At 55.8% G+C, this 12,679-nt stretch overlaps 1 protein-coding gene across 1 annotated transcript; it reads left to right on the plus strand.

Moving 5' to 3' along the window:
- Nucleotides 1–73: 73 nt before the first annotated feature.
- Nucleotides 74–6,663, plus strand: BJ171DRAFT_482429 (P-loop containing nucleoside triphosphate hydrolase protein; the record flags this gene model as incomplete). The annotated part of the gene is made up of 23 exons (XM_053108953.1): nucleotides 74–256; nucleotides 523–640; nucleotides 777–882; nucleotides 1,022–1,164; nucleotides 1,284–1,426; nucleotides 1,624–1,704; nucleotides 1,857–2,090; nucleotides 2,201–2,281; nucleotides 2,471–2,712; nucleotides 2,841–2,919; nucleotides 3,074–3,323; nucleotides 3,477–3,612; nucleotides 3,659–3,692; nucleotides 3,733–3,864; nucleotides 4,083–4,330; nucleotides 4,428–4,542; nucleotides 4,651–4,758; nucleotides 4,956–5,111; nucleotides 5,251–5,507; nucleotides 5,637–5,889; nucleotides 6,028–6,219; nucleotides 6,344–6,447; nucleotides 6,558–6,663. 23 exons carry the CDS (start codon nucleotides 74–76, stop codon nucleotides 6,661–6,663), a joined length of 3,501 nt encoding a protein of 1,166 aa, XP_052961613.1.
- Nucleotides 6,664–12,679: the final 6,016 nt, after the last annotated feature.

Raw genomic sequence — 12,679 nt, forward strand, 5'->3', positions numbered from 1 at the left:
ACGACAAAACTCAAGGAAGCAGCGGCTCCTGTCGCCCCGCTCGCAGCAGAGCCCGCTGTCTTCTCCTCCTCCAATGTCCCAACAGCCACTGGTCGATCCTCCCGATCTGCGACTCGCTGCCTCGGCCCTTGTTGACGAGGAGGATGCTTCGCAGAACAATCCCGTTTCAGACTCGCAGACCGACATCCTCTCTGGATCCCGAAAGCGCAAGTCCGAAGATGCCGGCCACTTCCGGTCGTCCAAGAAGCACTGCGAGGTGCGGATTCTGTTGCTATCGCATCGGCGAGGGCCATCGTAGATCCTTGGAATCTCGTCCCCAAGCGAGTGCCGCTGAAGGATGGACAAGGCTGCAGCAGCCCGCACCGCTGCCTGTGATCCACGGCGATCTTCAATCTTTGAACGATATTTGCATGCCTCCCCCTCTATCGGTATACCGATGCTTGATCCGTCCAATTGACACTGCCGCGGATCATGACCACCCGTGTCAAACGGCGTCGTCATTCTTCCTTGCAACCAACGCAGGACGATGAGAGCTACTGTGGCACCGTCGAGCGCATCGAGCTGGTCAACTTCATGTGCCACAAATATCTGGTTGTGGACTTCAACCCAAAGATCAACTTTGTCATCGGCCACAACGGCAGTGAGTGTCCAGCCGCCAGACCACACCCCGTATGATTTGGACAGGCCTTGGTCCTCTTCGCACCAGCACATCGCCACAGAACCGCATTACTTGAGCCTCGGATCTGATTCGACTCGCTGTGCTTCGCCTCCTGAAGGTGGAAAGAGCGCCATCCTCACCGGCCTGATGATCTGCCTTGGAGGCAAGGCGAGTTTCACCAATCGTGGCCAGAATCTGAAGAATTTCATCAAGGAAGGAGAGAGGTACCACAGAATCTGGTTGCCCACAGCATATCCGGATCAAACGATCGAGGCGCACAGATCCATTCTTGGAAGTGATGAGACAGCTCGTAATCGACGCCATCTGTTGCATTGCCGCCCTTGGCTCTGCCCCTCCTTACAGTTCCGCTGAGATCACTGTCCGGATTCGAAACACTGGCGAGGACGCTTTCGAGCCAGGCACATATGGCGACTTCATCGAGATCACTCGCAGACTCACCGCCGACAGCGGCAAGCCACACACCTACAAAATCATGTCCAGTAACAGTAAGACCAGAGCAGCATACCCTCTCCCGCCTTGAGCCATACTGCCGTCCAGCCAAGATTTATTGCCTCGACATGCAAGCACCCAACTTACACTGATATCATCACACACCACGTCTCAGAAACCCTCGTCTCCACCAAGAAGGAGGACCTCGTAGCAATCTGCGACCACTTCCAGATTCAGGTCGAGAACCCGCTCGCCATCCTGACGCAAGATACAGCGCGCATGTTCCTGGGCAACAGCACACCTCAGGAAAAGTATCAGGTTCGTCTACATCCCAACGCCATTCTGGACACTGTCGACCCATTTCCAGGTCGAGAGGGGAAGTTCCATCTTTACCCTCCTTTCCAGCAATCTATGACTTTTTTTTCTCCGGGCGTTGGAATCACAATTTGGCCCGACCAACGATCGTCAACTAAAAAATGCGGTTTCTGTCGCAGGCTTTCTTGAAAGGCACACAGCTCAGCCAGCTCCACGATGACTACAGCATTATCAAGCAGAACCTGCAAAAGATGCGCGAAAGCACCCAGGTCCAGGTCAAGGTATATTGTCCCGCAGCTGCTTGTCGAGAAACACATCAGCTCTGGCCACAAGCCAACATAGGCCTGTTGATCAAGACTTGTGCATGCACAAGCCGAATCCAACAGCAACATCGGGGATGCTGTGCTCACCATCGTCAACTTATCTTCGACAGAGAATCCTTGAGCTCAAGGATGACATCGTAAAACTCAAGGAGCGGATGAAGGTGGGATCATTGCTTTATCCTCATCTGTTGCAGCAGGCATATTGGTGCCACGGGGCCCAGTACGCAGCGGTGTGGTTGACCATGACTCTCCGACAGGATCTTGAGCAAATGGAGGACTACCAGGACACCATCCACTCCTTGAAGAACGAGCTGATCTGGGCGACCATTGTCGATCAAGAGCAGGTACGCACGCATACACCGACATATGTCGGTGCGTGAACACTGCCCTTTGTCCAAGAGGGTAGTATGACGTTGTGGTGTCAGACGATGCAGCTGACCGCTCGCTACCACAGGCTTTGAAGAAGCAGCACGACGCTATCGAATCGCGACAGCGTAAGATCAACCGACGAGAAGAGCACGTCAGTCAGAACAATGTAAGTAACAACAGACAGGATTATTGCGTGTTGTGTGCTGCAGCATTGCTCTCGCGTCGTCGCCTCCGATCGGAATCTATCGCTCCCCCGCCCACTGTCACACTCCAACGACCACCAGGGGCTGCAAGCGGCAGCCTGCACTTTGGCCGATAAACTCTCTAATTTATCTTCGACTTCCATGCGTACAAGGCCGAGCTAGAGCGGCTGAACGAGGACATTGAGCGCTGTCGGGAAAAGATCGAGTCTCTGTCGTCACCAGTGTTCACCAGCCGCCTTCAAGAGCTGCAGAACGAGCGCGTCCAAATCAAGGACGAGCTGCGCGAGTGTTTGTCTCAGAACGAAGAAGTGCAGGAAGAGATCCGCAAGCTGACGGCTGAAAAGAACAAGATCACAGCCAAGTTCGCGGCCGAGAAGAAGCGTCTGGGAGCCAGGTACGGATGGACCCTGAGCCGTTCGTCATCGAACAAAGGGGGAGGCATATGTGAATGCGCTGGTCGCGGTGATGTGGTATCGCATCCTCCGCGCCCTCATCGCTCACCCATCGTGCCGATGTCTCTAGCGGTAACCGCGCTGAGCGGGAGCAAGAGCTGGAGGATATGAAGGAACGCCGGTCGGAAATCACTACCAAGCTCGAAGAGGTGAGAGGTTGCAAACGGCAATTGCTTTGTCGGACAGCAGTTTTGAATCGTCGCGGTGCGTCAGGCGAATGGCGTTTGTGGGCAATATATTGCTCCAGCATCAGCACGACCTTCGGCCTATCTTGACGGACACCTCGCCTCAAAATCCACCCAGATGGCTGCCCAGCGTGATGAGATCGATCAAGAGCTCGAGCGGTTCACCCAAGAGCGACAAGACGCCCGCGCCGATCAAGGCGGGCTGAGTCGAAAGGTTGAAGACATCCGCAAGCGCATCGAAACGATGCAGCAACAGACTCAGAACAGCGTGCTCGTCTATGGCAATGCCATGCCCAAGATTCTTGAAGAAATCGATCGACTCGACAGGGCTGGTCGATGGGTTGGATCCAAGCCGGTTGGTCCACTCGGTGGGTATTGTGCTCCGGCGATGACATCCGGATGCCTTCGCCACCAATACTGCTCTCGTCCGGCATGACTTTTGTTGCCGCACAACGATTTGCTTACCAAATGCTTGCACCTACTCTGAGTTGACACCGCTTTGTCAATTGTTGCGTCGTCAGGATTGTTCGTCAAGCTGCGAGATGCACGATACGGCGAGGTGATCGAGTCCTGCCTCGGCCGAACGCTGAACGGATTTGCCATCAGCTCCAACAGAGATATCTCGACTCTCCAGGGCGTCCTCAGAAAGTTCAGGAGGTAGGCTCTGGCTATTGCAGCCATATCTGGTCACTGCATTGTCCAGCACTACCGACGCTGCGCCACTCCCCGAGTTTAGTGTGCTGGGCACATCTGCCGTCTGCATCCCTTGTTCACCAGGTATCTCCGTTGCATTGGCGCGTTGCTTTGAGCAGCGATAATCCGATCATTCGATACACCAACGCGAGGAACTTTGACTTTTCCTCTGGAGAGCCTGAGGAGAAATTTGTGACGATCTATCGAATGCTCGAGGTCAGTATATACAGCAGCACGAGCACAAGCATGGACTGCGCCTGATTGCCATCGAGACCCGGGTCGCTCCCAGCCAGCGAATGCCGTTATGAACCAGCCGGATGCCGAGATGTTCGCCAGGCTCTTGTCCACGGCGTGGCTGTGCCCTTGCATTCTGCCCGAGTCTGCCGCTCAGGCCGCCGCCCACTGAAGCGTCCCACCCCTTTCCGAAACAACAGATTACCAATCCGGTTGTACTCATGTGTCTAGTGGTCAACCACAATATCGAGAGTATCGCGCTGGTCAACTCCCGTGTCGAGGGCTTGGACATGATTGCGCACTTTAACGGCATGCCTCACAACGTCCGGAGGATCTACGATCGACGCGACCTGTACGAGTGTGGTCAGAAGGGCATGGAGGGCTCATTTGCCCTCAACCGATGGAGAGGGGCCAAGCGGCTTGTTACAAACATCGAGTCTGATATTCGGTGAGTCCCTATCCCGGGCCGCGAGAATCGGCATCGCTTGTACCAAGAATTCTACAACCCAGCGTGAATCGCGCTGATTTGATCCACCGTACCGTAGTGCCGAGCAGGATGCCCTCAAAGAGAGCGCAGACCGGCTCGAGACCCTCAACATGGATATCACTGCGCTCTCGGTGAAGATTGATGACCGCCAGAAGAAGCGGCAGAAGCTCGAGGTTCGTTCCGGGTCCATTCTCATGGTCAAAGCCATGATCATTCAAGTTCTAGTCTTGCCACGACCATTTGCTGACGTGCGCCTTTGTTTAAAGACCAACAGTCACCAGCTGAGGCGTGAAAGTACAAACTTGCATCGGCGAATCGACGATCTTCAGACGGAACTCTCTGAAGACTCCAACCGTGGAACAATCCATGTCCTCCAGAACACACTGGATGTGAGTAGCACTGCTGTGCTTTCGATCCCAAGATGCGGCGACAGCATTGGCTGCGTATGTTGGCTTCACGGCTGCCACGGGGTTGTCGTTGTAACTGTCGCTTCTGCTATGTGTGGCTGTGGGACGATGGAATCGGCCCTGATTCGTGATGCAGCTAGCTAACATGTCCTTATAATATGCCGTATTTGGCGTCCCAGAGCCTGGAGGCAAAGCTCGATGAGTCCCAGGAAAAACTCACGATCGTCGAGCGCCAGCGGCTGGACCTGGTCGCAAAGGACACACCAATCAAGCAGCGAATCGAGCAGCTGAACGCCGAGAACAGGATGCATCACGAGCAGGTCAACAAGCTCAAGGTGGGTGCCGCAAACGAGTGAATGACACAGGTCGCACTGGTCATCAGCCCCCAAACGATCGCTTCACCGATAGCCCTCCCCCACCGCTATGCTGCAAGGACTACATGTGCGGGGCTGACATTTAATGCCATCCACACAGCGAGAGTTGAACGCCTACCTCGAGAGCCAAGATCAGATACAGGGAACCATTGCCACGGTCAAGGAGCAGATCGAGGACTTTTCCCGCGAGCTCGAAAATCTGAAGAGCGAATACGACAAACAGTCGAGTGAGATCGACGAGGCTGTGGAGACTGCTCTTGAAATCACCCAGAAGCGAATCACTACGCACAAAACCATCGAGGTTCTCCAAAAGGAAATCTCGCGAGTAGCAGCCCTTGCTACTGAGCAGGCCAAGCGGTGAGTTGTCGGGATGCCTTGCGCGGGATCTGTTGCCGTCGCCCCACCACCACTCAGGTTCAGCATTTTCGGGTAGTATCCTTGTCGCAACTAACAACAAGTCACCACGCACCTATGCTGCCTATCCAGGCACGGCGACAAGGAGGCTGTGTCGAAGCAGTATGAAGCCAAGGTGACCCAGTACAACCGCATCAAGAAGCAGATCAAGGACTTCAAAGGACTCCAGGATAAGATTGAGTCTGCTGTCGAAATCCGTGCCTCTTCGCTCGTTGCCTTCCGCGAATTCATCATCATGCGCGCCAAACTGCTGTTCCAAGAAATCATGAAGAAGCGCGGATACGACGGCAAGCTGGAATTCCGGGATGGTGGACTGTTTTTGCGGGTATGCGGCGCGAATGGGTGCTGCTGGTTAACTATCGCTCCACCGAGCTTAGCATCGCGGTGCATAAACAACATCTCGGCGGCATGGAAAGCCAACCTAGCGTTGCTGACTGCCTGCTGTGTTGCTCTACCCATCTAGGTGTCGGTCGAAGACCAAGCCAAAGCCCAGAGCCTATATTCCGAGACACAAAGCAACAAGTCATCAACATCCAAAGATCCCAAGTCACTCTCTGGAGGAGAAAAGAGCTTCTCGACCATCTGCTTGCTTCTCTCCATATGGGACGGCATGGCCAATCCGTTCCGGTGCCTGGACGAGTTCGATGTTTTCATGGTGCGTCATTCCTCCGGGTTGTGGAGGCATATCCAGAGCCCACACTGCCGATCGCATTCAGTGGGCTTGGATCCTGCAATCCATTCGTCTCGTTCTAAATATGCTACGCTTGTCCTCCCTTCAGGATGCCGTCAACCGTCGTATAAGCATGAAGTTCTTGATCGACTATGCCCGTAGCCGCGAGAAGCAACACTGCCAGTACATACTGATTACCCCCCAAGATATGAGGTTGGTACCAGGGCGGTGTGTGAGGAGTGGGTGTTCAGCATGATGCGCGGCATTCTTTGCCAATAGAAATGCTGACACCATTCTCACGGTTACCCGTGCATCTATAAAAGCTACATCAAAGGCATTGATAGTGGCGATGTCAAAGTCAGCCGGCTCGAGGACCCAAGTCGAAACGGCGGCTATCGGCAGCGGACGCTGGATGAGTTTACCGTGTGAGCGGGCGTACACAGCGATCCATTCCTGAACGGACGTCACAAACGTGCCCATTTTCACTCCACATCGTCGGAAGAGTGGCGAGCGATCAAAGCGAGAATAGCTCGCTGGAACATGCAGGTCTCTCCGCGATAACTGGATGGCTAAATCTGTCGATCGCCAAAGCGCATGTACTGGCATGAACGACTCGCTGTCCTGTCCATGTGCGTGGGCACCTCCCCCAGACTAGATGTCTTGTTGTCAATGGAGTATCTGTCTATTTGAGAGTATTGAGTGCGGACTGAACAAGGCAAGGATCCAAGTCTGTCAGTTGCCTTGAATTGCGAGCCAAATGGACTCGGACCACCATCCGATATCGCCGGAAGACGAGGTTGGTTGCGAATGTGTGTATTCAAGCAGATCGAGCCAATGGCAGAGGGACAGGGACGGCAGAGACAGCCCATGGCAATCAATGGCAATGGTATCGCACAGGAGGCCGGGAACAGCGGGGTCGGGATCGCATCGCCGCCAGAGGCGACAGATCCAGGACCAACGCCGGCCAATAAATAAGGAGAACAAACACGCATGAAACATCGAGAACATGATGGAGCATAGCGGGGATATAGCGGGAACATAGCGGGAACATAGCGGGGATATAGAGGCGCACGCAGGAAGCGGAGGGAGCAGGTGGGCGACGGGTTGCGGCTGGGAGAGAACGAGGCGCAGCAACGAGGCCAGACGGGACAGAGTGCAGCAGCGAGACAAGAGAGACTGGGTCACGCAGTTGCAGACGGTGGTGGAGAAGGTGCTGGAGACGGTGCGGGGACGGTGCTCGCTCAGGCAGCAATCGGGATGCTGCTGCTGCTGCCTTCCATCGGGACGGCAGTCTTGGCGATGGAGTGAGGCAGAACCAGCACGGGACACGGGGATCGCTGTGAGACATATCCGGTGATGCTGCCTGCAGATTGTGGGAGACGAGACGGGTGGTTGGGGTGGCGGTTGGGATGTGCGGGCAATGGAAGCAGACACAGTGAGTGGGTGGTTGTGGGAGTGGTTGTGGGTGGATGTGGGAGTGGGTGGCCGACATTGGCCAGTCTCGGCATTGCTCTGATGCGATCCTGGAGTCGCCGATCGAGAGAAACCACACTGCACCGCATCAACAGGCCACACTGCACCGCAGCAGCATGGCACACCGCAAAGACAGACAGACACCACACACCAACTCACCAGTGCCAGCGAGGGGGCCATGTGGGTGGGCACCCATGACAACCAGTCGCGGAGCGCGGTCGCTGATCTCCATCATGATGTGGCCCTTGGCCTCTCCATGGATCACGTTGAGCGAGACCTTGTTTGCGACGCCGCTTGCTTGGACAATCTCCTGGACAAACTTGGTGAGGCGCTGGGTGACCTCGACGATCTCGCGGTGTTCGTATGCACATTGCATGGCAGAGACTGGAGGCAAGCAGAAACGAGCGGAAGCACAGAGGAACGGGGCAGCGTCGGGACATGCGAAGGATGTGAGTGCGACTGAAGGACTGGCCGGGTGGCCGACTGACTGGCCGACTGACTAGATGACTGACTAGATGACTGACTAGATGACTGACTAGATGACTGACTAGATGACTGACTGACTGGCTGGCCGACTGACTCGCTGATCGACAGAACAACAAGCCACACACAGCACCAACACTCCATGCACCGCCGGGACCCGCAACTTACACAGCGACGGCTTGATGATATGGAGAATCTCGACATTGTCGGTGGCCACCACGCTGTGCTTGAGTGCGTGGAGGATGACGGTTCGCGAGAGCTCAGAGATCGAGTCGATGGGGATGAGAACGAGGTTGCTGGCGGCCATTTTGAGGACAGACTGTGGTGCTGGTGCTGGTGCTGGTGCTGGTGCTGGTGCTGGTGCTGGTGCTGGTGCTGGTGCTGGTGCTGGTGCTGGTGCTGGTGCTGGTGTTGGTGCTGGTGTTGGTGGTGATAGATTGCAGATTGCAGATTGCAGACTGGATTGCACACTGTGGGCGGTGATGCTTTCGAGTCGAGGTGGTGTCGAGGCGGTGTCGATGGAGGCCGAGAGACGAGCCAGGGAGGGAGTCTATTTATATCCCTGTCTCCAGCCGGCCATGCCAGGCCGGGTCAGAGCCGCTCGCGATGCATCCACCCCCCTCATTTTTTTTTGCAGACATGGCGACTGTTGGTCGGCGGCGCTGTGGTTGGTCATGTCACGAGGGCCAGTGGCGGCGGCGCGTGGCGCACCAGACAAGGGGGAACAAGCCTGCGGACGGACCTGTGACAGACCACTTTGGAAGCAGTTCGGGACCACTTCCGGCACAAACCGCTCGCCGGCTGCCATTGGCTGGAATTGGCTACACGTGGATCGTCGCCACCCTTGGCGAGGCAGCCGCAGCGAGGCAGCCGCAGCGAGGAAACCCAGGTGGATGCCGTCTGGGCAGACCTGTTCTGGCCGGGCTGGTCCTGTTCGGGTCTGTTCGGGTCTGTTCTGGGCCGGGGCTTGCCTCGGTGTGCCGTCCGGCTGCGTCGGGTGACCAGTGGAGGGGACCGCAGTCGAGTAAATCGCAGTCGCGGAGGATGATACTCGCAGATGACACTCGCAGATGACACTCGCAGATGATACTCGCAGATGCTGCCTGCAGATGACTCGATGGGACCATCAACCCTGTCCATCGACTCTGTCCATCGACTCTGTCAATCGACCCTGTCCATTGAGTTTGCCGTCCGTTGATCCCCCTGCCTTCGTTGGGGTGATGACCCCGGCCACGCGCCCTCGCCAATGTCAGCCCGACAGATGTCAGCGCGTCATCGAGACGCATTTCCTGTGGGATCCCGCTTGGCTTCTGGATGAGACCGTCGTTCATCTCGCTGCTGCCTGCGATCTGCACCTCCCGCACAATGTCTACTGCCAGATACACCTATTACCACCACCCCACCTGCTCCAAAGCAGCGGGATGTTCATCGTATCTGCAGAAAACCATTCCCGGTCGGTTTGTCCTGATCAACTATGTGGAAACCCCCGTCGATCGCCAGACCCTCAGAGCCGTCCTTTCGCAGATGGACATTGACGATCTCCGTCTTGCGATCCGTACCGAGAACCTCGCTCCCGAAGCCAAACTGCAGGTTGAGAACGCCACCCTGGATTCCGTCGATGCTTTCTTGGCGCTTCTGGATGAAGATCCTGCTCGCCTCCAACGGCCGATCGTCGTTGATCACGAACTCAAGAAGGCCGTCGTGGGCAGACCTCTCGACCGAATCGTGTCCCTTATCGAAGGGCACAAGTGAGGTGCAACTGGGATGGAATGTCCCTGATCAAGTGCTCGCTGCCCATTTGTCGGTGCGGCTCATCGAGGGCCGTTATTGAGCGTGCGAGGGAGGCCCTTTCTGACGTTTAGCAGTCAATCCAATAAAAAACGGGACACCCATGATTTTGACGATTGATTAAATATTTTGCTACCCAATACAATCGCGCGCTGGCCATGACCATTCTGTGATTTGAATCAAGGACGCCATTGTGAGCATCTGCCAGCCCAAAATGCGCTGGTTTTGAGGAGACTCACTCTTCCCCAAGGGCAGAACCAGCCATCGTCGCTATTTTCTCGCCAGATGGCTCCCAAGAGAAAGACACCCCCCGACCCCGACCCAGGATCACCCAGTGACTCTCCTGTGGCCAAGAAACCAACCATCAAATCATGTCCCTCCTGTGGATTGACCAACCACGTCAGACCCTTCACCAAGAAGTGCACAGCCAAGAGTCGACAGCAGCCCTGCCTCTGGCTCTGCCTCGGTCGCTGAAATGGTCAGTCAAGCACCCCCTCTAGACGAGTCCAGTGACGACACTGCCTTCCCAGCCCCCGTGGTCGAGATTCCCGCACTGTGCAAGCTGCCATACGCTGTGGGATCGAGACATCAATGCCTCAAGGAATATGATCTCGGTATGCCAGTCGATCATCACCCATGGAGATCGACCGAGTGTATTCAAGACCATGCTTCCCAAACCAACCAAAACCACTCGATTGCCAACCAGGACGGGAAACAATCTCACGGCTTGCTCACTGGGGCCTACGGAAGTTCGGCAGGCTTCAGATAGCTGAGGCCAGAAAGTGACTGTCCCGTTTCTTTCTGGACCGACTGTAGCAGGCTTTGCTTCAACGTAGTCCACATTGTGTTTTTTTCGAACGACATGGGGAAATATCATCAGCGGTTTCCCACAATTCGATGCTGCTTGTCGTTGCTTTGGGTGAGCATGGTCTTGAGATTCGATATCCATTGGATCATCCGGACAGCTCTGTGGTTTCTTGGCATCAGGGCAGTCGAGCCGAGCGAGTCGATCGTCGTATGATCGGGTCCTTAGCATCTGGTGGTGGCGGGATTGTTTAAGATGTTTGGCGAGCCCAAGCCTTTGTGGGCTCGATGGGTATTCCTCTTTGCTTCCAAGAGGCATTCAAAGGCAACCACACTATCCTTGGACACTGCTTGGTCATGGTGGATGACTGAGCATTCAAGATCCAGAAACGAACGACAACCCCGGTTCAAAGATACGATGTCTCGTTTCGCTTCGTGGACGCTGTGCGATGGAGACCTTAGACCATCCCGCTACCGCAGTCCTGTCGTTCTTCACAGGCGGTATGTACTTCCATCGGAAGCTCCAGCATACAGTGTTCAACTGACCATGCTGCTTCGAGCAACGTCTGGAATCCGTCATACACTTCAAAGCAGGCATGTTGCGCACAGTCGTCACTATATTCGATACGGAACTTTGATCCATCTCTAGAGTCTGAGCAGTGCACTCCAGGCGTTATAGCACGAAAGCAACGACTAGCTGCGATGACTATCCCGCGAGCGATCTCGACGGTCCCGGTCATGTTTGGGCGATCTGCTAGCGCTGGAAACGCTGCGAGAGCTCGAGCTACCAATGCTACTTTGGCTGGAGCTTCTTGTATTCTTGTTCCTACCCCTGCTTCTGCTTCTGCTTCTGCTTTGGCTGCTGCTTTGGTTTCGCTGGCCAGGGCCGCTGCGTCCGCGATGCTGATCGGCGATGCTGGCACGACGATTTTCGTGCTGCGTTGGTTCTCGATCACGGCTGGCTATTCGCTCGACTTTTCGGCCGCCATCGTCCGCTCGGGCAGCGTTGCGTCCATCAGAGCGACTCGGTCGTTCTTGTGAGGGGGACCGACTGCGGCTACTTTTGCTGGACTTGCTGCTGTTGCTCGATCCTTGGCTGGACCGACTAGATCGGCTATCGGATCGACTGGATCTGCTGCTACCGCTGCTGGATCTGCTGGATCTACTGCTCGATCGACTTGAGCTGCTCGAGCTGCTCGAGCTGCTGGCACTGCTGCTATCGCTCTCGTCGCCAGAGTCAGTGCTCTCCTCAGCCTTGAGCCTTTTGCGGCGCTGCTCGTTCCTCGATATGATTTCGTCGGCTACCCCTCGCCTCTGTGCTTGCTGCACGATCCGCTCTGAGGGCAGCGGGAGAGGTTTTGATAACTGCTTGGTGCGTGAGGCTCGCTGCACATATGCCCGCTCGGAGGTGCACTGGTAGGACCAATGTCCAACGCCTATCAAAGACGATCAAGGCCAACAGAGTTAGTCGTGGGCGATTATTTCTGAATTGGCTAAGCCGCCGCTGGATTGCCGCTTGCTAGCCGTGTTGGAGAGGCCCATGATGTGCACGATCGAGGACAGATCAGGACCGCCTTCGACAACATACCAAGGCACTTCTGGCATTGTGCTGCTCTTGCGGACGAGGACGACCGACGGAACCCGGCGCTGCGGATCTGAGAGAGGCTCGTAACGGGGACGTGGTGCGAGCTAAAGCCCAGCGGGTTCATTTTGCTTGATTGCGACGCAGCCCGACAGTCGGTCAATGGCTGGGATGCAACCCGACAGAGACGACGCCTGTCCTTCGAGGGTTGTGGTGGAGAGCCTGGGCTCTCGCTTCTTCCCGCTCCTTCTCTCGGCTGCTCTCGGCTGCTCTCGCTCTCTGGATCCATCCAGGCTGACTGTGGCTTGCCGGGAC

Source organism: Polychytrium aggregatum, assembly GCF_025602895.1.
Source record: "Polychytrium aggregatum strain JEL109 chromosome Unknown BJ171scaffold_154, whole genome shotgun sequence".
Taxonomy (NCBI): Eukaryota; Fungi; Chytridiomycota; class Chytridiomycetes; order Polychytriales; genus Polychytrium; species Polychytrium aggregatum.